The 27,825-nt window shown below is 42.3% G+C and overlaps 2 protein-coding genes across 4 annotated transcripts in view; one reads left to right on the top strand and one right to left on the bottom strand.

Annotated features, from left to right (window-relative positions):
* On the top strand, positions 1–23,182 carry PBDC1 (polysaccharide biosynthesis domain containing 1). The gene is made up of 6 exons (XM_073622261.1): positions 1–156; positions 1,509–1,574; positions 10,815–10,874; positions 18,083–18,223; positions 18,317–18,428; positions 22,472–23,182. The coding sequence occupies exons 1-6, from the start codon at positions 112–114 to the stop codon at positions 22,567–22,569; spliced, it is 522 nt and encodes a 173-aa protein (XP_073478362.1). The 5' UTR covers positions 1–111; the 3' UTR covers positions 22,570–23,182.
* Positions 22,661–27,825, bottom strand: part of XPO7 (exportin 7) — a 93,134-nt gene continuing 87,969 nt past the window's right edge. For 2 of the 3 annotated variants that reach the window (XM_073622260.1, XM_073622259.1), the window contains exon 28: positions 22,661–27,814. In XM_073622260.1, coding sequence (XP_073478361.1) covers positions 27,721–27,814 — 94 coding nt within the window. In that variant the 3' untranslated portion in view covers positions 22,661–27,720. The remainder of the gene's footprint in view (positions 27,815–27,825) is intronic. The other variant, XR_012243011.1, reaches the window with a different exon arrangement.

Here is a 27,825-nt window from a genome sequence, read left to right as displayed (position 1 = left end):
AACGCAAGGCGGGCGTGTTTGCAGGGAACGGTAGACATGGCGGAACTGACTTCACAAGTGAACAGAGGAAAGGGGATAAATTACTTCCGGGGAGAGAGGTGAAAGTGAAGCATGATGGAATCCCTTACAGGAGGAATGTCAGGCTTGGGCTCACTGGTGAGAAGTGACGGTAGAACTGAGTAATGTGTTAGCCGGGCTCGGGGTGTTCTAGGTCCGTCCTGAGTACCGACTACACCCAGTCACCGCTCTGTGCTCATTATACACGGGGGGGCTCTTCCCATGTGGACACAGCATGGCTGCACAGTACAACTTGTATAGGAGACCATAGATATATAGGGGGGACAAGCTGTATATAAATTCATAGATGTATCGGGGGGACTGGTTGCATAGGAGACCATAGATGTATCGGGGGGACTGGTTGCATAGGAGACCATAGATGTATTGGAGGGACCAGCTGCATAGGAGACCATAGATGTATTGGGAGGACCAGCTTCATAGGAGACCATAGATGTATTGGGAGGACCAGCTTCATAGGAGACCATAGATGTATTGGAGGGACCAGCTCCATAGGAGACCATAGATATAATAGTGTGATCACAGTCTGATCTTCCAGCGCTGTGTGGATGAGAGGCTGTGGCTGGGACTATGAAGGATCGCTTCATTTGTCCTCAGCCATTGATAAAACTCATAGTAGTATTTTAATGGAACAGTGGCAGATGAATGATAGGGGCTGCACTCTTTCATTCCATTCACAGCGCCTGCATTCTGGGAAAATAATACAAGGTGGTTGGAGGAGACCAAACAGCGCTTTCCTTCATCCATCACAGTCCCAGGTGCAGCCTCTCATCCTCGCAGGTCCAAATGAACTCAGCTGTGGGGAGTATCCAGCATCAGTGAGGGGGATTATTACACTAACCAACAGCTAGGAGGACCTAGGATGTGCTTCAGTAGAGGTACATTATTATTAGACTGATGCTGTGTCCCCCAAATGATGTTTAATAGACGACAAAGCTCTGAGCATTATATGACTGTACATATCCCTAGCATTACTTTAGACATGCATGCTTCTTCTTTAGACATTCATGCTTGACTTTAGCTGTGCAATCTGCTGATCAGTTGCTTTATTACACTCTATCCAACCTGCTTCTGAAACAGATTGCAGCGCTAATGTCTACAACACCCAGTGGTCAGCAGGAAGGACCATGCACTTCTAAAGGGATGTCAGAGATGTCTTCTTTCATAAATCGCTTAGGTTTCCCATGAGCTGAGCATGGCCTCATCCCAGGGGAAAACAGGAACATGCACAGTGAGAGTGGCCACTCTGAAAAAGGAAATAGAGGGAGAGGGGGGGGGGGGGGGGATGACAAGATCAATCATGGATTTACTATCAAAGAATACAGTAATGAAACGCTGAACACACAGTAAGAGCAAAACATTTTAGGGCCAATGACACAAACAATGTTTTTGTTTGTTGACACTTCATAATTATTTTCACTTGTTTCTTCTAGGGAGCGTCAGAAGCACTGTCAGTGGCACAGGCACTATCACTGCCTGCAGAATCCTATGGCAATGATGTAAGTAAAGGCACCACACTTTAGGGTTTTCTGAATTTGATAAATTTTGAATCTGTGTACTCTAAAATAAGTAACAAAACTGTTGTGCCAGATTGCAATTTCAAACGGGCATATGGGTAATGCTGGTTATGGAACCTTTAAAATATAAATAAAGGCAAACTTTTTTTTTTTTAAGCTTTGGATAGAGTCAGGGTGGATTTGATTTAAATCCAGATTATTAAAGAGCAGTTGTCATCTCTGACCCACTGTTGGCTCCTCCTCTGACTCGCTGTTGACTCACCAACAGTCCTGTACACTTTAATGGGACGGCTGGTGATGCGGCAGTGACCCAACAAGGTGAGGGACGTGGCGGCAGCAGGTGAGTGGATGCCCACTAACAGGCGCTGCCACGATGGACCTGAAATGACAGGTGCTCTTTAAATGTAAGGACTTAATCTTGCTGGTAGATGGAATCTTTAATATTTGCAAACAAAGTGAAGGTTTCCTATATTGAAAATTAAGCTGTCAGGTTAGTAAAACAGCGATATCAGAACCGATTCAATCATACAGTTTGTAGTGTACATAGATTTGCAAAAGAATGGGATAAAGGAATATTCCTGAACTTTGTTTTATCTCATGGTTGCAGTGAAATTATGTGAATGCATCAATGCAGTGCATGTTATCTCAAAAATGTAAATCTTGCAGAATATACAGGCTCATGCTACATAAGCTCCATTTCATGCTGAATAAACTAAATTAATGTATCTTAAAAAGATAACGATCTTTAGATACATTTTTACTCCAAATGCATTTTATTAAAAAAATAAATTTGATGGAAAAAAAAAAAATCATTGATTTTTATCCACCCCGGATAGAGTGGAGAGGGATTGGAACCCCTGTCAGTTTTTTGTGCTGTCTGTGCCCCTGTTAGTGAGATTCACCTTCTCTATTTGTCCTGTTTACCATTATCAGTGAAAGTAAAAGAAAATACAAAATTTTGGGCTGTCCCCAAAAAAGTAATGGAGGGGAAATCTTCTGATGGGGACACTAGCTCTGGTGAGTTAAGGGTTCCCTTAATTTGCAGAGATTTCCTCTAACTTCCTGTTTCGTTATGGAACAGGAAGTGAAGGGAAATCTCCTGAATGGGAAACAGACTGGGGGAAAAAAATCTGCCCATAGGTCTACTTTAAAGGCAGATTTTTATTTAATAACAAAGATGGTATACTTACCTGTTCTGTGCAGTGGTTTTGCACAAAGCAGCCCCAATCCTTCTCTTCTGAGGCCCCCCCCGCTGGTGCTCCTGGCCCCTCCATCCTGCAGAGTGCCCCCATAGCAAGCTGCTTGCTATGGGGGACCCCGGAGCAGGCTCGCTTCTGAAGAGGAAGAGACCCAGGAGAGCCGCTGCTTATTTGCACATTGCTGGATTGAGATAGGGCTCAGGTAAGTATTAGGAGGGGCTTCTGGAGGTGCGTGATGTGATGCGCACGTAGTGGGGGAGGGGCCTGATGACGGAGCCGAGGAAGCGGGCGGCTGAGCGGCTCCGACGATCGAGGCTGCCTGCGAGGTGGAGCTGACATCGCTGACATCGCGCCGCATGCAGAGCAGTGGCGGCGGCGTTGGTCGGTACGCCTCGGACCGCCTGGACCCCCGCGGTGTTTTCGCCTCCACGCTCCCCTCCCGGCCCTCTTTGCATTGTTGTGGGAACGCACCGGCTTCTTTTAGGGATTCCGGACGGCCTCGCATCCCAATACCTCCCCCCCACATTGATACACCAATAATCCTTGGAAAGCTGGATGAAGGAAGGACACCATGCGCTGTGCATGGTAGGATTATAAGACATTCAACAATCGCAAAAGCATCCACAATTTCCAGGGACACAAGGTCTAGTCCGTGGCTGAGTCGGTAAGCTAATGAGGGATCTCCGGTGAACTCAGGCAAGTAAATGTAACATTAACTATATTGCGTAAATCGTGGATCAGGAAAGAATCCTGCAAACATGTAATGGTGGAACCATACAGCTGCAAGGCATCAATCCAGGAGAGACTGCATATATTGTGACCTCTGTTGCTGTGTAAATAAAAAAAAAAAAAAAAAAAAAAAAAAAAAAAGGGGGGACTGTGGGACGGTTTCGCCTCCTGTCTCCCAGTCTCCCTGTTTCGGCCCCCCCTCCCCCTTCCTCCCCCCCCCCCCCCTCCTTCCTGCTGAAGATTTACAGTGAGGAGTATAGATATAAGGAATTTAATAGTGGGTGGTGTGGCGGGTGGGGTTGGTGGGGGCGGGTGGAGGGGGGTAGAGCAGAGATAGAAGATAACAAACATGCGAGGGCGCCCTCAAAGGGGAGCGGAGGGGAAGCAGCCTAGAGAGAGCTTGAACACTAGCTCTATTCAGAAGTACCTGAAGGAGACAAATCAGGGAAGCCCAAAAAATCCCGCTCACGATAACAACCAGCAAAGTGGGAAAGAAAAGAAGAAAGAAAAAGCGAAGAGCCAAGGGGCGAACGGGGGATCAATTAGGGGAGAAAGTGGAACCCCAAATATGATGGAAGACCCCAGTATGGAATCACCACTAACTAAGATAGAGCTCCTAGAAATGTTCGCCAAACTGGAAGTGGTAATTAAAACAGAAATTCACAACGTCAGAACTGACATGGGTCATTTACTGAAGCGGGTAGAATCAGCAGAAGAGGCCTCAGATAAGCAGAGCAGAGAAATAATCATCCTAAAACAACAGGTAAAAGACCTACAACTAGCCCAACGGGACATGTGTTACAAATTAGAAGCGCAAGAAAACCAGAATCGCAGACAAAATTTGAGGCTGCGTGCCCTCCCTGAACAACGAGATGAAGATCTGCATGCTAAAATGAAAGCTATCTTCAACCCGATCCTGGGCCGAAATCCAGACGACGAACTGAAGATTGACAGGGTTCACAGATTAAGGAAACCCCCAAATGTTAGTGAGGATAAACCCAGGGATATAATTATAAGGTTCCACCATTATGAAGATAAAGCAAAAGTATGGAGTAATCTCAGGAAAGCACAACCAGTAAAATTCGAGGGGGTTGAAATCCAGTGTTTTGCTGACATTTCGGCTGAGACTTTGGCCTGGAGAAGGCAGTTGCGACCCCTCCTGGAGGAATTGAGAAAAGCTAACATGAAATATAGTTGGGGTTTCCCAACTTCACTGATTGTAGTGAAAGCGGGTAGAACAAGCAGACTGAAACATATAGACAATATGCAGGATTTCTGCAATGATTTAAATATCCCTGTACCAACCATATTCAAATAATTGGTGCAAAGCACGGCTGTGGTTTAGACATCTGGAATTCATGGGGGGGGGGGCTGGGGGGCTGGGAGGGTGCGTGGGTGGGAGGGGGAGGACACCCGATGTGGGGATGGGCGGCCGTATGGGTGCCCGCTCGCGATGTCCCCCCCCCCCCTCCTTCCTCTCGGACCGGGGGGGGGGGGCATGGCGACCGAGGCGATCCGTCATTAGAGTCACACCCCAAGGGTGTGGCCGGTCGCATGCCGAGAGAAGTAATATCTCTGGGCAGTAGACACACTGCTGGTTTTGGGCAGGGGGGGAGGGGGGGGGGGGAGGGGGGGGGGGGATGGGGGGAGTATGGGGGGGGGGTGGAGGATGGGGGGATTGGGGTGGAGGGTGGTTGGGGAGGTAGAGAGAGGGGGAGGGCCCGGCAGATATTAAAGGAAAGAGTGCAAAATATAAGCTGTGAATCTAGCGAGCAGCATTATGTATAATCAAATGACAGAGTTTTCATGTTTTACTTATAATGTTAAGGGACTAAATTCCCCCCTTAAACGTCATAAAGTCTTGCGAGAATTAGAACAACTTAAGGCAGATGTAGTGTTCCTTCAAGAGACCCACCTTTCACAAGACTCCCACATTAGATTATTCTCTAAATGCTTCCCTAACTGGTTTTATAGCGACTCCCCTATTAAGAGAGCCAAAGGGGTTGCAATCGGGTTCTCAAAAAGGACTAGGTTCACGGTATTAGAAAGATGTGAGGATAGGGACGGTCGCTATCTTTTTCTGAAAATTAGAATAGGAGAAAGGGTTTTTACACTGGTGAATATCTACTGCCCAAATAATAACCCAGCAAAATTTTTGCTATGCATCTTAAACAAGTTGGCAGATTTCAGGGCAGGACAGGTGATAATGGCCGGTGATTTGAACTTTTGTTTAGACCCTGCGATGGATAGCACAGTCGGTAACCAGAGAATGAGTGGGAGACTATCAAAAAAAATTAGTCAGAAACTGCATAACTGCCATTTGCTAGATGTTTGGAGGGTACAACATGCAAAAAGTAGAGACTACACTTTTTTCTCCTCTGTACATGGGTCCTACTCCCGCCTCGATTACTTTCTGGTAGACCATAGGTTATTAGATTGTGTCAAAGAGACGGAGATAGGCGTGGCTACACTCTCCGACCACGCGCCGGTATCAATGAAGGTGGTGACTCCGGGACTCCGGAGATCACCATTCTCATGGCAACTAGATGACAAATTAATAGATAATCCAACCATTTACAGTAAGATACAGGAGGAAATTACGGGCTTCCTCAAGATAAATGACACTGGAGAGGTTTCAGGTTCAGTTCTGTGGGAGGCGTTGAAAGCTTATATAAGGGGCATATTGATCTCTTTGGAAGCCAAGGAGAAAAAAGAAGGGGAGAAGAGAAGGGTGGAGCTAATTGAAGAAATACATCAGCTGGAACAAATACACAAATCAGCCAATGGGGGCCACAACCTATCCCTAATGCAGTTAGTCCATAAAAGAGAAGAACTAAAAGATCTAATAGAATTGGAATCAAAACGCATACTGTACAAGAGCGCAAAAAACAGATTTAGGTGGGGCAACAAAATAGGGAAACACCTGGCATCAGTTGTTAAAAAAAAGAGGGATACGAATTTTATAGAGAGGATTCAAAATAAAAATGGGATATTTAAATATACCTCTAGCGATATAGCTGTAGAGTTTCAAAAATATTTCACAGCCCTATATAAAGTTAAACAAAGTGAAGACAGTATTCAGGGTAAGGAAGAAAAATCTGATGAATTTTTAAGAGAGGCAGGTCTACCAAGCCTCGCGGATAATGAGGTAAAAGAATTAGAAGAACTCATTACGGTGGAGGAGATTGAGCGGGCTTTGAAGGCTTCTCCCTCTGGGAAAAGCCCGGGACTCGATGGCTTCACCAATTATTTTTATAAAAAATTCAAAGATATTCTGACCCCCAAGCTCTGTCAGATCTGGAACAAGATAGGAAGCCAGGAGGAATTCTGTGAAGGAGCATTGATGGCATCGATTGCCTTAATACCTAAGGAGGCGAAAGATAGCTCATTGTGTTCGAGCTATAGGCCGATCGCCTTACTCAATACTGATACAAAATTATACGCCAAGGTTATAGCTAATAGGCTGAAGGATAAAATGTCATACTGGATACACCCCGATCAGACTGGCTTTGTCCCAGGCAGAGAGGGGAGGGATAATGGTGTGAGATCACTATTGATTATGGGGGCGATGAAAGCGAAAGGGACCCCCGGTCTGCTACTGTCGTTGGATGCAGAGAAAGCCTTCGACAGAGTAGACTGGGGGTTCATGATAAAGACTTTGAGGGCGATTGGACTGGGCGACACCATGGTAAATTGGATCATGGCTCTTTACAAAGCCCCATCTGCATTAGTCAAAGTGAACGGCATACTTTCAGGAGAAGTTAGGATGGAAAACGGAACTAGACAGGGGTGTCCCCTGTCCCCTCTTCTGTTTTCCCTAACTTTAGAGCCCCTATTGGCGGTAATCAGGAAAAATCCAGATATACGCGGATGTATAGTGGAAGGCGATGAACACAAGCTCTCGGCGTTCGCCGATGATGTATTATTTTATCTAGCAAACCCAAGGATTTCACTCCCGAATCTCCTGGCTACGCTGAGGAGATATGGGGAACTTTCAAATTATAAGGTGAACCTTAGTAAATCAGCAGCCCTAAATATTAATATAAAGAAACAAGAGATAATTAAACTTAAAGAATACTTTCAATTTCCGTGGCGGGAAAAAATAGACTACTTAGGAATAGTATTAACAAAATCCCTTAGGAAATTATATCAATTGAACTTTATACCCCTCCTTGAAGAAATTAAGCAAGAAACAAAGAAAAGTATGTATTCCCCTTTATCTTGGCTTGGTCGAGTCAATTTTGTTAAAATGACTCTAGCCCCGAAGATCCTATACAAAATGCAGTTATTGCCAATTCCGTTAGCACCATCTTTCTTCAGAACTTTGAACAACATCATTTCCAAGTTCATTTGGAAAAACAAGAGGCCACGGATTGCCTTTGGGGTCATGTGCAGGGACAAAGCACAGGGTGGTCTGGCTCTTCCAGACTTCAAGATTTATCACAGAGCAATAGTCCTCTCACGAATGTTAGTTTGGGGTAAAGAATCAATAGGGAAAAGATGGGGGAAATTAGAAAGAGATTTGAACACAAATATAAGTCATTTAATTTGGAACCCTCCACATGTCAGGGAGTTAAGTCCAAATACACACATAATAACACGGTACACTTTCAGGGTTTGGGATCAATTACACAGACAGAAGGCATGGGAATTCAACTCACCCTTCATATATTTGAAGGAAAATAAGTTTTTTCCACCAGGATTAAAAGAGGTAGGAGGGAATTGGATAGGGAACCACGAAATACAGTTATTAGATATCACAAGAAAGGGTAAAATTATTTCTTTTCAGGAGTTGTCTCTGCTAAATGACCTAAAGAACATAGATATATGGAGGTACAATCAGTTGGCCTCCTTTATTAAAAGTCTACCAGGACCAATTAGGGACAAGGAGAATCTCAGACCTATTGAGAAATTATTTCTGAAAAATAAAATTAAAATAAAAGAATTATATCAAATAGTGCGGGATGATGGCGTTGGTACCAAACCGTTATACTGCAATAAATGGGAGTCTGAGTTGGGTACATTACCAAGCGACGTAACATGGCTGAATATCTTCAATGCAACACACAAGTCGGCAGTTGATGTGAGCACAATTGAATCAAATTTTAAATGCTTGGCCAGATGGTACATGACACCAGATAGGCTAAACAAGATGCAGGGAGAAGTCTCTGGTAATTGCTGGAGGGGATGTCCCGCCAGGGGATCGATGGCTCACCTCTGGTGGGAATGTCCAACTGTTAAAAAATTCTGGCAAGAAGTCCTTAAGATAATACAAGAGATAACGGGGTCAGTGATCAGAGAAGATCCTTGGGTTTGCTTGTTTCATGGGACGGAGGGTCGGACGAGCAAGTACAATGCTTCCCTGATGCCCATTCTCCTAAATACGGCCAAAAGTTCAATACCCAAAAAATGGCAAGAGATAGCAGGTCCAAGCATTCGAGAATGGTTAATTAGAGTCAACGAAATCTATATTCTTGAGGCTGGCGATGATGAAGATCTCTCGGTAGAGGCAGAGGAAGCCCGGGAGGGAACAAAATGGGCGGAATGGTTAGCCTACAAAAAAACATGGTTGTATGCGGAAAAGTTTATATGAGGTTGCAAATACTAGAGTAGATATCGCTGGGTAATTAGGGTGGGAGGGGAAATTGGGGGGGGTGAATTCGGGTGGGAGGGGGGAGGAGGGACTAAGTTACTAAAAATTCTATTCGGGTTAAGGACAGTTGGAGTTTATATTTATAATATTGGAGTGTCATAATAAAGTTCTTTTTCTTTTATTTCAAAGGTAATAACAATACTATTTCTGCTACCATGATGTGAAGTTATAATGGGAAGAAATGACCTAATTATGGTGATTTAAACCCTCTCATTGTAAAAGCTGAAGTAGCAAAAAAAAAAAAAAAATAAGAAAAAAAAAAAGAAAAAAAAAAAAAGGAGGGGCTTCTGCACACAGTTTTTTTTTACCTTCGTGCATAGAATGTATAAAGGTAAAAAAAAAAAAAACTTGAGTCTTTACAACCACTTGTTAACTGTTAATGAAAGGCGATTAAAAAAACCCAATCGGTGTCGTGTCAGTAGACGTTAATGCTACTGTCATTGTGTTCAGTGATTTTCTTAGCTTAGGAAAGCCCTTAGGAGCTCACAGGCTGTCATTGCTGACCTTCTGAAAAATGCTAGTTGAGTTTGGTTTGAGTCACTGACCCAAAACAAGCATGGAGAAAGTAAAGTAAGAACTCCTTATCTGCACACTTGCTTCAGGTCAGTGACTTAGAAAGCACTGAAACCCCTAAACTGGAATGACAGCTGGACCCTGTGAATTTTCAGACACGGCTTTGGAAAAGGCAGTCAAAATATTTCTCAGCTTTCCTGGAAGATACAGTGCTTTTGTGTACCAACCCAGGATCTATGTATAATATTCCTTTCACACACGTAACTGGAAAGGGCAAGAAGTAAGCAGGTGCTGCAGCAACTGTCAGCTGGAGACTGGAACCATGAGCCAAAGTATAGGTCATCAGCACACCAAGGATCTTTGAAATAAAGTCCAAGCGCTTGTTCGGTGATCATGTCGCAGTACAAATTGCAACATTTTGGGACTAAGCAGGAACCTCTGTCAGGCATGTGATCACAAGGGGTCATGCGTGGCTGTGAAATGTTGTACTTTACACTGTAAAGTGATCACTGAATAAGCTCTTGGACTTTATTTCAAGGATCCTTGGTGTGCTGATGACTTATGCTTTGGCCAACCTAAGCAGTTTATAAACGTACTTTGGTAGACAAGTGCTTAAACAAGATTGATATCGGCTTTAAGATCCAGTGAAGGGCTTTCTGACGAGTGATCACTTTTTTATGGAGCTCTCAAAGGGCGCACCCCATCCCACAGCCTGCCTCCCCGTTGCCTGTGCAGAATTTTGGACATCATAGTTCTTTCCATAAGCGTGTGCAATTTTATCACTTGATGTTTGGTATTTATTTACCATCTTTCATTTATATCTTTCCCAATAAATGGGTATAATATTGTGCTTGTTTGCGCCAAATATCGTGAGACATAAAAAAAAAAAAAAATTGCGAGTACTACCGTTTTTTTATTTCCAGGGTCTCTGCTTTCAGAAAATATATACTTTTTGGGGGTTTACAATAATTAGCTAGTTTCACTGAGCACCTGTGGCTAGATAATTATTACAATAGAATTCCTTTAGAGAGCTTTTTCAGAAAAGATGATGAATGGCGGTAAACATCTGTAGGATTATAATTATATAAGCATCTTCAGTGCCTGACTGTGTTACTTTTATTTCTGCAGCCCAATGTGGAGATGGTTTGGGCCATGAAGGCCTATCAACATGCAGAGGTTTACTTTAATGTAAGTATGGGCTAATGGCTACCCAGATGAGGGAAATTGGTGGGGAGGTACAACATTAACCACTTGAAGATTTTGAAAGGAAATAATAAGTCTCATGAAATGTCAACAAAGTTTTAGAATCCAGCTCCTCTTCTCCTTCAACTGTTACCGACTCTTACCAACTGTCAAAATGCAGCTACTCCTGTGATGGATGTTGCATATAGTCTACAACTGTCATTGATTAAATATGAAGTTTAGTAAAACTGGAACATACAGAATCTGGAGAAGCTCTGCATGGTAACCAATTAACTTCTACCTTTAGATTTTTATATTAAAGCAGAACTTTCCCCAAAGGGGGGGTACCTACTGTTTGGAGTGTGTTTGTAGCTGCTGACTTTTACATTTTTGATTACAGGGTGAAGATCCTCCTTAAGCTTTGAAAATAAAGGTAGAAGCTGGTTACCATGCAAAGTTGCTCAAAATCTGTTTGCTCCAGTCTAAAATCTCTTCAATGTATCAGTTTATTATTTCATTATAGTTACTATTTTATTGATATGTAGATCATATACAGTAGGGAGGAAAAGTATTTGATCCCCTGCTGATTTTGTACATTTGCCCACTGACAAAGAAATTATCAGTCTATAATTTTAATGGTAGGTTTATTTTAACAGTGAGAGACAGAACAACAAAAATATCCAGAAAAACTCATTTCAAAAAAGTTATAAATTGATTTGCATTTTGATGTGTGAAATAAGGATTTGATCCCCTATCAATCAGCAAGATTTCTGGCTCCCAGGTGTCTTCTTTACAGGTTAACAAGCTGAGATTAAGAGCACTCTCTCTTAAAGGGAGTGCTCCTAATCTCAGCTTGTTACCTATATAAAAGACACCTGTCCACAGAAGCAACCAATCAATCAGATTCCAAATTCTCCACCATGGCCAAGACCAAAGAGCTGTCCAAGGATGTCAGTGACAAGATTGTAGACCTACACAAGGCTGGAATGGGCTACAAGACCATCACCAAGCAGCTTGGTGAGAGGGTGACAACAGTTGGTGTGATTTATTCGCAAATGGAAGAAACACAAAATAACTGTCAATCTCCCTCAGTCTGGGGCTCCATGCAAGATCTCACCTCATGGAGTTTCAACGATCATGAGAATGGTGAGGAATCAACCCAGAACTACATGGGAGAATCTTGTCAATGATTTCAAAGCAGCTGGCACCATAGTCACCAAGAAAACAATTGGTAACACACTATGCCATGAAGGACTGAAATCCTGCAAAGCCCGCAAGGTTCCCCTGCTCAAGAAAGCACATGTACAGGTCCGTCTGAAGTTTTCTAATGAACTTCTGAATGATTCAGAGGAGAACTGGGTGAAAGCGTTGTGGTCAGGTGAGACCAAAATTGAGCTATTTGGCATCAACTCAACGTGTTTGGAGGAGGAGGAATGCTGCCTATGACCCCAAGAACATCCCCACAGTCAAACATGGAGGTGGAAACCTTATGCTTTGGGAGTGTTTTTCTGCTAAGGGGAAAGGACAACTTCACAGCATCAAAAGGATGATGAACAGGGCCATGTGCCATCAAATCTTGGGTGAGAACCTCCTTCCCAATGCCAGGGCATTGAAAATGGGTTGTGGATGGGTATTCCAGCATGACAGCGACCCAAAACACATGGCCAAGGCAACAAAGGAGTGGCTCAAGAAGAAGCACATTAAGGTCCTGGAGTGGCCTAGCCAGTCTCCAGACCTTAATCCCATAGAAAATATGTGGAGAGAGTTGCAGGTTCGAGTTGCCAAACGTCAGCCTCAAATCCTTAATGACTCGGAGAGGATCTGCAAAGAGAAGTGGGACAAAAATCCCTCCTGAGACATGTGCAAACCTGGTGGCCAACTACAAGAAACGTCTGACCTCTGTGATTGCCAACAAGTACTAAGTCCTGTGTTGCAAAGGGGTCAAATACATATTTCACTCAAAATGCAAATCCATATATAACACTTTTGAAATGCGTTTTGTTTTTTTATTCTGTCTCTCACTACCATTAAAATTTATAGACTGATCATTTCTTTGTCAGTGGGCAAACGTACAAAATCAGCAGGGGATGAAATACTTTTTTCCTTCACTGTATGTAACCTTTGATCTGCATATGACATTACTTAGAAGTCTGTGTATAAAAGTTTACTAACAAATGTGACAATCACCTGCACAGCTCAAACAAAACCTGCCCTAGTCTATGTAATTATCTCCTAGGATTATAATCGCCGTCTAGTGGCCATAATCCATTATTATTATTATTATTTATATATATATATTTTTTATATCCCAATCAGAAAAAAAATTGAATAATGGCTGCTATATGGTACTTACAGTCATAAAAGTTAATTATATTACACAGAATAAGGCAAGTTGGATCTGTACAGATATTTATCACATTCTTTCAGTGAACTTTTTAATCACAGATCCCCTTAAAGAAATCTTAGTAAACGTTAAAATGTGTTCCTGTTTAACCCTGTATTATAGAGGAAGTAAACTTCCTCTGCAGACTTTTACCTATAGGTAAGCCTATAATAAGGCTTACCTGTAGGTATTGAAAATATCTTCTAAACCTGTACAGTTTAAGACAGTGGTTCTCATCCCTGTCCTCAAGTACCCCCAACAGGCCATGTTTTGGGAATTTCTCTTAGATAAAATAGCTGTCCAAAATACCAAACCATTGATTCTGACTGATTTTAAAACACCTGTGCAAGATAAAGGAAAACCTGCAAACATGGCCTGTTGGGGGTACTTGAGGACAGGGTTAAGAACCACTGATTTAGGAGATATTTCCAGTGCATGCAGCCAGTGACATCACTGGTGCATGCGCTCTGAAGGAACGGCCCATGGGTGCCGTGAATGACTACGGCCAATTACATCACAAGATGTCGGCCGTAAGTATTTCATGCATTCTAGCTCATTGTGCCTTTTATCTTGCAGGGACTTTTTTTTTTTTTTTTTTGTGGTTAAACCCCAATCAGTCCTAAGGGTAGGTTTACATCTGTGTGGGTAAAAAGAATGCATGCTTGCACAAAAACGTGCTAATTCTAAGAAAACATGCAGTGATGCCATTACTTATAACTCCCATGCACTGAAAGATGCAGTGCGATTTCCTGCACGGTGCCAAAGCACCATGTGTTTTCTGTGCTGCTGTGTTTAAAATAGGTTCAGGGACCTTTTTCCTGCAAGAAATTTGGATACAGCAGCAAATTCAAATGACTGCTGTGCCTGCACAAATGCAGAACCGTGAAGATGTAAACCTAGGCTAATTAAATCTTCTCCCTGTCGCTATTATTTTTCTGCTGATTTTTTTTACTTCTACTTTTTCTTATATAAATATCTTCTTGTTTTACTTTTTTCAGTGTCGTATACGGCTTTTAGTTGTCGATTTTGTTTTGAGATCACAATAACGTCAAAATCTTATGAATGTCCTTTCTAACAATCTGCAGACCCTAAAATCTTATTTCTGATGACACTGGCACACAAAAGAAACCTGCAGGGACCTCCCTTATATCCGAGGTGGTGGTTGTCGTCTTTTTCCACAGGGCTTTAGTATCCCGATTGGTCCCTGCCTTCCTTTGGGCACTCCGCTGGTCTTTCGGCCACTTATCTATTCTCCAGCTTGTCTAGAGAGGATTTTTCTGCCACAATGTCTGATTTAATTGGCAGAATTTTGGTTATTTTAGAGCCCATAAATAACAGGGTCATAGGCCCTTCCTGGGTTGGCCTCTGACTTTGTGTTGGCTGCAAAAACACTGCCTGAGGTAGCAGACCCCACCATCCAACCTGCATTTGCTTCCATGGCATTTTACTAGATCATTGATGTCTGTACTAAGTGCAGGGTTTAAGACTCTAGCTCTATTTTCAGGGATTCTTCCATTCGCTGTTACCTGTGGCCTTACACAACGGCATGAACAGTTTGAAGGGATATGCTTTGCTAGATCTCCAGGAGATCCACATGTGGAGTATTCTTTGGCTCTAATACGTTATTGAACCCAAAACCAAAAATGTAATTTATTGCAGCTTACCAATCATTAGATGGAGTGCCTGCATTACGTTTCTTTTTATAAGGCCCCCCCCCTCTATTTTCACCTGGTGATCTGTATGGTACATTTCATGTATTAGATTGTCTCCACTCTGGGTGAAGGAGCACATTTCGACAGTGGCATTGTTAGTCTTGAGGGGAGGGGAGTGTTAAATGTACTAGCAGATTTAGCTACACTAACATGTTGACGTCAAACTCCAGCTAACATTTCATAAGCATTTGCAGCAAACCGTTTAGTTCTTTCTTTTTTGGGATAAAGGTTTTACATAAAAGCTGATCATTTGTAAGCAACCCTGTTAGTGGTTTGTTTACCTCTAACTGCTACATCTGCAAGAGAGCTTTTTCTCTTGAAAAACAACACTTACTGGCCAGATCATGAGGTGAAAAGAGGCTAAAAAAAAAAAAGAAAACAAATGCAGTCATTACTAAAATTTTGGTAGGCTTCAGTGTAATGTGTACTTTTTGGGCTTAATACAGTTTTAATGGCTGCCCTATGAGGAACAACTGTTGGACTTTTTGACCTTCTGGTTCCTGGAAATCACTAAAGTTTGGGCCCAGAGTGTCATTTCTAAGGGCTACAAACATGCTCTCTCAAAAGTACCTCTCCCGGCAAAGACATTCAGCAGCTCCTCTTGCAGGGGATTGTCGGCCCAATCATGAACAAGGAATACTTTCAGGGTTTCTACTCAAACCCATTCACAGTTCCCAAACCAAATAGGAGTTTTTAGACTTTTGCCTTGTTCCTGTGGGTTCATAAACTCTGTGTAGAACCAGCCAGGTTGACTTTTACCTCCTCAGGGGGAATTTTATGGCCAATAGACATCAAGAATGTCTCTCATCTCATCAACACTATCTGTATTTTGCAGTCAGTGATCAGCATTACCAATTTGGCACCCTTTGTTTTGGCCTGCCATTGGATACAGTTCTATCAAGGATCTTCCTGCCCCAGGACAAACCTCTGTCCTTGTGACTGGGCCCTTTGGTTCCAGGGTTGATCCTCGATTCGTGCCTGCATAAAGGGTCTTGGGTGTGATGATGTCTCCTTTGAGGCAGTTCTGTATGCCTAATTTTACTCCAGACCATTTCAGCTCAACATTCTGGCAGCGTGGGACAGACTAAGTCCTTGGACCACCCCATGCATGTGATCTGCATGGCCAGACTGGCATGATGTATTGCCAAAATAGTGCTGGAGACTGGGAAACCTTTTTCCTCAAAGATGTGGGGGGAAGTTTCTCACGGCAGTCACCCGTCCCATGGTCCAGTCAGGCCATGCCATAGTTGTGGCCTACATTTAACCATCAGGGGGGCACCAGAAGTTGTGTCATTCAAAATGAAGGTGGACTTGATCCTCACTTAGGCAGAACTGCATGTCCTAGGCCCTGTCTGCCATCCACATTCCAGGCGTGTAAAATTGGGAGGTGGAATTTCTCAGCTGTCTGGATCCAGGGGAATGGAGATTGCATTTGTAGGTTTTTAAGCCCCTTGCCAGAGGGGGACACCAAATGTGGATCTTCTGGTGTCCAGATTCAACAACAAACTGGACAGTTTATCACCTAGTTCAAGCACCCCAAGTCCTTTTACAATGGACAATTTGGTGACTGTGGGATCATTTTAACCTGATCTTTCTTTCTACCTTTCCAACTTCCCTCTTGCAGGGTCGAGATGGAGGGCATTCCTGTGATTCTCATTGCCCTGAATTGGCACTCAGACATGCTTAGTTTAGACTCCTAGCATACTATTTGTGGATGCTTTTCCACCTTGACCTTCTGGCCTAAGGACTAGTCCACCATTCTACTCCTCAATTGCTTGCATTAACAACTTGGCTGTTGAAGGCCAGGTTCTAAGTTCTAGGGGACAGGAGGCTATCGGATTCGGTCATTTTGCCCCTTTTGAAGGTCAAGAAGTCCACTTCTTGCTAAGTCTACTGTCGCACATGGGAAGTCTATTTTGTGTGGTGCAAGATTGGGAAATTTCACCCCAAGAAGTACTCCATAGGGTGCATTCTGTCCTTCCTCCGGTCTGGTCTAGATAGACCACAATCTAGCTTTGAGCATCCTTGAAAATAAATGTAGGCCTCCCATTCCCTATTTAAAGCAACATTAAAGCTTTGTTTTTTTTTTTTAAAAAATTAAAACGACAAACATGTTATACTTGCCTGCTCTGTGCAATTGTATTGCACAGAGCAGTCCCCATCCTCTTCTTGTGGGGTTCCCACCCACCCCCCCCTGCTGACGCTTCTCTTTGGCAAGTGTGTGCTTGCTCCCGAGCTGCCAGTCTGTATCTGTTGACACAGAGCAGGCTGCTTGTCCCCGCCTGGCACAGCATTTGATTGACAGCAGCTCCTGCTGCTATCAATCTGCCCAGGGTGGAGGGAGACCACAGCAAGAGCTGGATCAGGTGCGGGCACTTTTGCAGCACAGAAGGTTTTTCACCTTAATGCATAGAATGCATTAAGGTGAACCCCCACCATATACAGTATCTCACAAAAGTGAGTACACCCCTCACATCTTATTATATCTTTTCATGTAAAAACACTGAAGAAATGTTTGTTGCCAGTGGTTTAGACATTAATGGATGTGTGTTGAGTTATTTTGAGGGAACTGCAAATTTACACTGTTATAAAAGCTGTACACTCACTACTTTACATTGTAGCAAAGTGTAATTTCTTCAGTGTTGTCGCATGAAAAGATAAAATAAAATATTTACAAAAATTGAGGGCTATAGTGTGTGTGATAGAGATATAGATATAGATATATATATATATATATATATATATATATATATATATATATATATATATATATATATATATATATATATATATTTTCATTCATCTCGTGTGAAAATAGTGGGGTTGATTTGCTAAAACTCGAGAGTGCAAAATCTGGTGCAGCTGTGCATGGCAGCCAATCGGCTTCTAACTTTAGCTTGTTCAATTAAGCTTCGAAAATTAAAACATGGGAGCTGATTTCTATGCCGAGCTGCACCAGATTTTGCACCCTCCAAGTTTTAGTAAATCAACCCCACTGTGTTTTTTTTGTTCCTTTGCATGTATCTAAAACATTGGACTTGACATTATCTTTAAGGGTAAATTGCTCAAACAATAAATCATGGAGTGGCCTCTTCTAGTAAAACCTCTTGACCCATCAGCTTATAGGCTCTGTGGACCCACGTCACCTCAAACTGACGCGCAAAGATGATGTAATTTATGCAGCATTTAGAGGTGACTTTCCTGATCTCCGTATTGATGTTCTGGATCCAGAAGATCTGAAATCTCCAGCAGCCAAAGAGGTAAGGTGACAAACAGTTGGCATTGGGGAAAAGCTCTGTTCTGGAAGCAGGTTGCAATATCCTCTTTCATGGTTATTCTATTCTCTTTGTCAGAAATGGCGGCCTTTCTGCATGAAATTTGAGACTGAAGTAGAAGACTTTAATTACGGAACGTTGTTAAGGCTGGACTGCAGCAAAGAGTACACCGAGGAAAACACCATCTTCGGTGAGTGGAAATGATACAGAACTGTGTCAACATCCAAGCATGAATGAGACTTAGGCTGGGTTCACACAGGTCCGGCTGCGGTTTGCAGTCCTGAGTCCGATGCGTTTCTGTTCACCGATTCAAGTGCAAATTTTTGCCTGAACCGGACCCAAAAAAACGCACAGGACCTTTTTCAAAACTGGCTGCCCCGGACATGTGTGAACCAGCTTAACCGAGAGCCGGTCACGTTGACGTTATGCGAATTGGATGTGGCTTAAACCGCATATATGTGAACCCAGCCTTAGTGTTACTAAACCCACAACAGTAAAAAAAAAAAAAAAAATCAGTCTGTATACGCAGTAAAGCATACTTGTTATACTTACTGTGGCACCTAAGGGGGTTAATCTTGCGCATTGTGTAAAAAGGCTGTTTTATTCGGTCTTCTCTGATCCTCCCCTTCTTCCACAGTCCCCAATTAATCTGCTGATAAGACAGAGCCTTGGGGGCATGCTGCACATGCTCAGTTTGGTGTGTATTGCTAGAGTTTTTATTTATTTATTTTTTTTTCCTTTTGTTGGGAGGGTGCATGTCACAAGACTGCAATATACTGCTAATGGGAAAAGGTATTTAGCTGTTTAGATTTGCTAAAATATTTGCATTTCCATAGTCTGTGTAGAGTGGGAGACTAGATATAGTGAATGCAGGGTCCTGGGTTTAGTAATACTTTCAGACACTAAGCAGAAGCTGAAGAGTCAGTGCCTTATGCTGGGATATAATCCATAGGGGAGGGATAACATGGTTGTTTGAACTCCAACAGCTAGAACATATACCCCATCCATCAGATACTGTACCCTAACTAGTAATATGGAAATATGAATTGTTCACAGGACCTGAACATGTTTGTCCAACTGATTAACTAGATGTTTTCTAAAGTCAGGTTTTTATCAGGAAATGGCTATTTTATAGTGTGAAAGTACACCTGTCGTTAGTAATATTGGGCTACCATTCCTAGCCTCCTTTTTGAAAATGCCAGCTGTCTGTTAAGCTGGAACATGTGCAATATATAAAAAAAAAAAAAGATCAGTGACCTAGAAAGTACTGAAGTCAAAACATCAGTAGTATGTAAACTGAGAAAATAGCATTTTGAGTGTAGGTTGCAGTAATGGTGGCCATACATATTGCTCATACGTAAACCTCATATAGCTACTGCAACCTAGCGATTTATTGTTTATTACAGAGTGGCAGGTTGCAGTACACAGTATTGTTTAGATTTATGACTGGTAGATTGTATTTTCCCTCAACATTGTCTGTTTAGTGAAAACCATCGTATTTAATTTGAATTGTGATTGGTGCTCGGACACACAAGCAGATATTTGTTCGATAGATCAGAGGCAACAAATAAAATGTTACTATGGCAGAAGCATAGATATATTAAAAAGTTTGTAGATATCAGTAATTATTGGTTTGTTATTCATGTAACACTCGTTTGGTCTTAATTTTTGCAAATCTCATTGCTTAGCGAGACTTTTCATTTTATTTAGATCCATAGAGCACTCAGTAAAATGAATGGAAGGTCTTTTGGTTTGAGATATTAACCCGTAGGCACCGACCGTACGCAAATACGCAGCCTCTCGGTGGCTGGGCCTTAGCGCAGAGGGGCCGCATAATTGCGTGCATTAGCACCAATAGAGCTGTGCCGAGATCACACTCCCGGCCCAGTGATCGGCGGCTCATCAAAAGCTCCTGGTTGCTTCGTACGATCAGGAGTTTCTAATCATGGCGGTCACAAGCCCTGCTCCCCAGAATGCCAAGCCCCTTAAAGGGCTGGCGGGAAATGGCACCAAGGGGTTAATATATGATCAGTTTGGTTGTACCCAATGATCATATTAATACAAGTGTGACCACCACAGTGTTAAACACCTGATCTACTGCCAAAACATTTTTTTTTTTTTTTTTTTCACTAAAGCCAAGAGACATATTTCACAGCAAGATTGTATTTCAACCTTGATGGGATTGTGTTTTTTCCTCCACATCGGTGCAGTAGTTTAATATGAAACAACTTCATGAATGTGCAGGAGTTTCCTGTAATGAAGACCAGTCACTGCTCCTTCCTACTTGTATAGGGCAACTGGTCTTGTATCTGCCCCTCCTGTAGTTTTCTGCAGGAAGTCTGCTGGGTGCTCAGACTATGGAAAGCATGTTGATGTCACTGCTACATTTACAGGGTAATATCTTGGTTTGTAAAGGCAATTGATGCACTCAAAGCATATATCATTTGTGGTTACTGAGGCATATATTTAAGAGTGCAGGTATAACCTTTCCACACCACATCCATGTTAAACTGGTATTGCAATCACTGACCATACATTTTTTTTTTTTTTTTTTAAACTTGCTTTAGCTTTCTTACATGACGATTCATTCTAGCACAGAATTTAATGGTGAATTGTACATAAAATAGGTTGTTGATGGCTAACCTAATGACCTCTTTTTGTGAATGCTGGTTGTCCTGTTGATATAGTGGCTCTAATATTTTATGTCACCAACACAAGTGATTTTTTTTTTTCACCTCATTTGCTGTAGGCTTCTTCCAGGTTAGTAACGGACTAAAAAAAAGAGGATCGAGACAACAAAGGATGCTTACATTTTCAGAAGGCGGTCAATAATTGCCAGCCTTTATATTTTTTGGCACACACCAAAAAATTGCCCTGTGTGAGACAAATTTTCTTTGCCCATAGTCCATGTCTGCTTTGGAACAGTGTGTTTGCACTGGGTCTGATCATAGAAGATAATTACACATGGCTGGGTTCACACCATCACTGTATGCGGCTCCAAGCAGGGGTCCGGTGTGTCCTGGTTCACCATTTCAGGTCTGAGTTTTTGGCTGAATTTGGACCTGAAACAGACCAAAAGACGCACGGGGCTCCCGTGTAAATTTGCAGCGGAGAGATGTGAATTGGCTCCATACAGACCACAGCCTAAATTAGTATTGACACCAAAAATGTATTATACTTCAGCTTCCCAATCCTTAGATGTGGTGTCTGAATTTGTTTTTCACCTGGTGGTCTGGCCAGTAACACACCACCTATATTAGTGTCCCCACTCTGGCTAAAGGTGCACAGGGGCACCTTTTGGACAGCAACATTGGCAGTCAGGGGAAGGGAGTATTAGCATAGTGTATTTAAATAGCAAACTCAAGCTTTATAATCAGTTACAACAGTTTTTTCCTTTTTTGGGATAAAAGATTTACATAAATAAAAGTTGATCAGACCCAGTGCATGCACATGATTCCAAACCATGACTTGGACTATGGGCAAGAGAAAACTTGTTGGGAAGACTAGACAATGCAAACTGGGCCCTCCTGTAAATTTTTGGTGGGCTTCCACAAATTAAAGTAAATCTGTGATTTGCTACTGGGGACCTCAGTCTGGAAAAAAAAAAAAAAAAAAAGCCAGTTGCCCGACACTGACTTCATTACTTTTTAAGCCTGGTATACACGGGCCAAAAATCGGCTGATTCACAGAAACCGTCTGACATTTGGCCCATCAGCCTGTCTGAAAGGCTATGGTGCACGATCACCACACTAAAATCACAGTACAGCTCTTCAGTTTTATTTCATTTAGCCTGCTGGGTTAAATGAAAAAACACTGGTGTGTACCAGGCTTTAATCACTGACCTGGCATAGGGCTGTAGATCAATAACGCCACCCCCCTTATCTGCCTGATAGGCTAGGCAACAGTATTTCCAAAAAGGCAGTAATATTAGCTTTTTTTTTTTTTTTTTTTTTTTAATTATTATGGTAATTGTTGAATCTGGGAGGTGCAGTTATCCTTTAAAAGAAACCTGTTGGCTACATGACTGACCTCAAAATGCTGGCTGTCATGTTGAGCAGTTTGCTTAAGTCATTGAACCTGATCTGGAACAATTTTGTAGATAAGTATATGGCTAATTTTCTAATCTGCCCATTTGGGTAAGGTCAGGCTTTTTGTTTTTATCATGTAAGCTATAGATCCCAGCCTCCCCTTGTAGTAAAAATGTGTTTTTTTTTTTTTTTACTTGTCTTCTAGCAACCCGGATCCAATTCTATGGTATAGAAATAGCACGGAACAGGGAGGGATACAATGATGTCATCTTCCATCACAGAGCAGCAGAACCAGTGAAATGAACTTCAATTCTACAGTTTCACCCCAGGACCCACTCGTGGAAAAGCAATCCATTACCCAGCAGCCTCTTGCTGCCATGTGTCACAATACTGATTAACAAACAATTCAATTTTATTTTCTGCAGTTTCCACTATACACTCATTTGGCAAACAGTAAAATACCCAGAATTCATTGCTGTCAACACAGACTTCTATAAACCACCTCAGAGCCAACAAGTGCCGAACAAGAGTATTTTTTTTTTTTTCTTTTTAAACATTTTTCCAATAAAATAAAATACATGTATATCTACACCTCTCTTAAATCCATGTGTGGCTGAATAGTTGCCTCAATGCTGTACTCAGATCTCTGCACCACTGTATGAACAAGATCGTGCCTTAAATGGCTTAGTAGAGAACATAAAATATGTTATAAATTCTTTTCACAGCTCAGGAACAAACCAAGCTCAGGAACAAACCAAAGGCTGTTGGGCAGTCTCATTTTCCAAAGCTTCTATGAAAGTGCTATATTTGAAGTGTTCCTCCTGCACAAAGCCAGCCCTGGTGTTGTTTGAACCTGTAATCATCTTAATATCCAACCCAGGACTGGGTAGAGGAATTAAAACCTGTTGAGCATTTATTACTGTTCATGTTCCCTCATCAAGGAGTACAAAAAAAAAAAAAAATCTGATGGGTACCCTTCCACATGCTAGTAAAAGTATCTGTGTTGAAGAGAAAAATCTTACTTCACATTCAGCCTGGTGATGTCATATGGGGAAGGAATGTCATCACTCAAAACACCAGACCAAAAATCACGTGTCAATACAGCTTTAGGTGTCATGCACACTGGGTGTTTGCTTTTTTTCCTCTGAATGCCAGAGCTCATCACAGGAGAAAAGCTACTTAAAAACATACCCAAAAGGTAAGTATTTCACATGTGTTTGGGTGTTAATGGATTCCATTGGCTAGAATGTTAATTTATGCTGGTATGCATAAACGCTAGACAAGTCTAATATTTAGACACATCTAGCATTTTTCCTGCTCAAAAAGGTTCTCTCCTTAACATGCTGGTGAAGGTGTGGTCCCCTTTTCCTACTCTGTAAACATCTATGCATGCATGGATACAGAGGTGCTTTAACAGGCTGAAAAAAGCCAAACACCTGTAAAAGCAGCATTTAAGCCCAATCTGTGTATATACATACACACACACACACATATATATATATATATATATTATATATATATATATATATATATATATATATATATATATTCTCTCTCTCACACTCTCTCTCAACCTCCCCCTTTAGCAGGGATTGAAATGGAGTAGGAGAATTTAAATGGAGTGACTGCTATATTACTATGTAGGAATGAAATCTCATCAAGTAACATCTGCATTATTGGTCTTAGCAACCGATTACGATTCCAGCACTAGTTCACGTTTACAGAGTATTATATAGCAAAGTCTCTCCCTGAATCGGTTTAGATTTCTCCTTCTAGCACTGATGAAGGGGAACATTGACAACCAAAACAAACTGGGGGAGATTTACTGAGAATCTGGTGCAGCTTTGCATAGTAACCAATCAGCTTAAGGCCTCTTCCACACAGGGTGGACTCTGCCTGCTCAGCAGGGAATCTTTCCGCTGAGCAGGCATGTGGCAGGTCTGTGTTCACCCCACTTATGCAGAGCGGACAAAGACACAACCTGCTCTTCTCTATGGTCAGTCAAATGTAAACAGACTGCCTGTCCGTTTACACCCGACTGATGGGGATCTATTCCCTATTGGTCCACTGGATCAGATTGGATAGCTGTCTGTTTTTAGCAGCTCGGATGTCAGCGGGTGTTAACAGACACATATCCATTTACATATGCTGCTTCATAGAGAGTCCAATTGAAAAAACTGACAGGCGGACCTGATCAGTCCACCGTGCAAAAGGGGACTAACTGAATAAGCTGACTGGTTACTATACGCAGCTGCACGTTTTAGTAAATCTCCCCCATTGGCTTTTTTTTTTTTTTAAATTGTGAACAATTAGGCTGCGTTCACACTGATGCGAATTGGATGTAAGTTTCTCCACATCCATTTGCATGACAGGAGAGTGTGACTGGCTCTCAATGAAGTGGGTTCAGACATCTCCAGGGCGGCCACAGAGCGGATTGCATAGGGGTCCGGTGTGTCTTTGGCTCCATTTCAGGTACGAATTCAGGCAAAAATTCAGACCCGAAACTGAGAACAGGGATGCACCAGGCCCCCTGCTGTGAACCGCGCCTGAAGACAGTGTGAACCTAGCCTTAAAGCTGTATGGACTCTTGCCATTTTAGTCCAGTGCTCTGAGTGAAGTTCTACATAAAACACACCTCTAGTGGGTGCCGTCATAGCAGATGGGGTTATGTGTGTATATTCATTAATAGACCTGGTTGAACAGTTTGCCTCTGCCTTCAGTGGGAGGTTCGCTTTCGTGGAGGGTTGGTAAGGGGTACACACCAATCTTTCTGCATTCCTTCATAGAATCACTTAGTCATATTTTACAGAATACTAAAGCCCCAAAGTAGGACATTTTATTTTGTTCATTAACATGACAATAGGGAAGCAAGTAGAATAGGGTATGTGCCCTATTATTGAACTAAAGTAAAGAGCAAAGTACATACAGGCCAAAAATCAGCAGCAACGGGATGACTTTCAGGGCATGTGAACAGCAGTCTGTTCAACAAAATTCAGTTGAACGACCAGCTTCTGCTGGAAAACCAGCATTCGATCAACACTGCAAGCATCGATCAGTGTATTTTGGGGGGGGGGGGGGGGGTCAGGGTGAGCGAGATGGGAAAATTGCACTGAGGCCAGCATTAGGCTCCATTCACACCTATGCCTGTTGCTTTTGAGCATTTCTGCAGTGTTTTCCACGTTTTCAGACATGTGTTTTTGATGTGTCTTTTTTTTTTTTTTTTTTACCAAATTTCTTGCTGGGCAGATTAAATAATGCCAAAACGCATCACGAAGCCACTACATGCTTATCTGCAGCATCTTCATTGAAGTCTATTGTACCAAAAAAGCAGTGTTTTGCGTTTAAAAAGTCCCTGACCATTTCCAAAAACAGAGGCACAAAAATGCATTGATGTGTTCCATAGGAACCTATGTTAAAAAAAAAAAAAAAAAAAAAAATGTTCTGAGTCTCTGAAAAAAAGCATGAAAAACACATTGGTGTGAATCGAGCCTAAGGGAACTGTGCTTAGTGAGGTGTATGCCAGTATCATCAAAAACAATGCCAGGTTAACAATTTTTTTCAGCCACCATCAAAATTGGCTTCAGCTGTGCCTACAAAAGCACTTATATAGTCCACTGATAATTTAGCTGAACTACCACTGGCGTGTGACCAATGTTAGTTCTACAGGGATAAAGCCACTATCCAAAAAAAAAAAGCTAGAGCTATAGGAGGAAATACCAGCACCAGCTGTAAAAGTGCAGAACACATATGAACATAAAAAGTAGCTAAGTGCAAAAGTTTCATAGATCCTGCATCTAGAATAGACAGACACTGATGTCCGTGCATCCTCTACAGATTACAGCTTGCAACATGTATTGTTACCTTGAAGCAAGAGATTTCAATTCCTACTGAAATAAGTCTTTTCTAGCGTTAACTGGGATTTCATGTTTTAGTTATTTTAATATAAAAGTGTTTAGGCATTAATATAAGTGCTATGATTGATACTGGTACATATATCCCAGCCCTATGTCTGATTGATGAATTTGTTTCTCTAGCAGTGGCTGTCTATCAACCATGGCCAATTTTTCTTCCACTTTTGGTCACACAGGCAGGAAGCACAATGGCAGATAGAGCAGCCTTAAAACTGGCTTGGCTTATAGTCTCTGTCACCATCTAGACCAGTGGTCATCAACCCTGTCCTCAGGGCCTGTTACCTTGGGGAGATGCAGACTAGAATACTGCAATCACTAAGTAGCAAATTATATCACCTGTGACGTATTTCAGTTATCTTGAAAACCTGGCCTGTTAGTGGGCCCTGAGGACAGGGTTGATGACCACTGATCTAGACCAGTCACTGAGCTGAATACCACTGATATCTGTAAGGAAAAGCCAACAAATACATTTAAATTGGTATTTATGTTTTTTTTTTTAGATCTACTTCTAAAAATGCTAGACGCCAGACCGTCCTGCTGGAGTGAGTGATCCAGAACAAGGCGCTCTACCTTCACTTGCCTGATCTAGAGCACTATATCAGAGACATCCAGCATGCTCACCTGCTGAACCTGACAAAAAAAAAAAATACAGGACCTTTCCTTTTTTAGCTCCAGAAAATGCTAGATGCCTGGCTGTCTTTTTTTGGTTGTCCTGTTAATATTGAAACCAAGGCAAACTGACTGAACTATTCACTACACTGTAGGCCTATGGGATAACAATCAGGGTACTGACCAGTCCTTTCACAGGAATATACACAATGTGACCCACTTCATTTGAAAAGCATACTGCCCTTAAAGTCACAAGTTGTTCCAGTGGTATTGAGGCAACTATCAGACACTATAGGCTTTTTATACACCACTGGTCTCTCCCAATACTCCAGTGCAGGACGTGTATGTGCTAAGTGGTGGCCTGGCAATCTCTCTTGCTGTATCCATTATGTTGCGGACCCAACAAGACAGAGGCCTGTAATTCTAATCATTCACCCCACAGTCAAAATAAGAGCAGTGAGAGGGCTGCATCCCTCGGTATACAGGATTTGTTTGTTTATTACAAAATGTCCTCGCAGAACCTGTTCACCCTTTCAGTGCAGTCTCCGCAGAGCCTCACTCTAGCAGCGCAATGCTCTGCCACTTTCTCTGTACATCCACGCTGATGAAGAAGGAAAGTTGTGGAAAGGGGGCAGGGTGGTGGTGATTTTACTGGTCACTCAATATGACACATACATACATATATATTTATATATATATTTGTAATTTTCAATAGGGGCTTAAGTCCAGGTGAACAGGTGCATCTCTCACATTCGCTCCTAAAGCACCCCACCCGCCTCCACTGTGGAAAGGGGGGAGGAGGCAGAGATCCACTCGCCGTATTTACTTCCCCTGTCCGTAGAAAGAATTCAAAACATTACCAAAAAAATGTGCAGGACTTTGTACAAGGGGAGAAAGGTGGTGGGGAGATGATGGAAGGAGGTGTGGGGAGAGGTCAGCTCATCATCTCGTTACTGTTGGGACCGCAGCTTGAGTTTTTCATTGAGTCGTTGACTTCTCGTCGGAAGGCCGAAAGGTTCTGCGTAAACCTGACAAGGAC

The sequence above is a fragment of the Aquarana catesbeiana genome, linkage group LG03 (genome assembly GCF_042186555.1).
Source record: "Aquarana catesbeiana isolate 2022-GZ linkage group LG03, ASM4218655v1, whole genome shotgun sequence".
NCBI classification, from domain to species: domain Eukaryota; kingdom Metazoa; phylum Chordata; class Amphibia; order Anura; family Ranidae; genus Aquarana; species Aquarana catesbeiana.
This window is presented reverse-complemented; position numbering and strand designations above follow the sequence as displayed.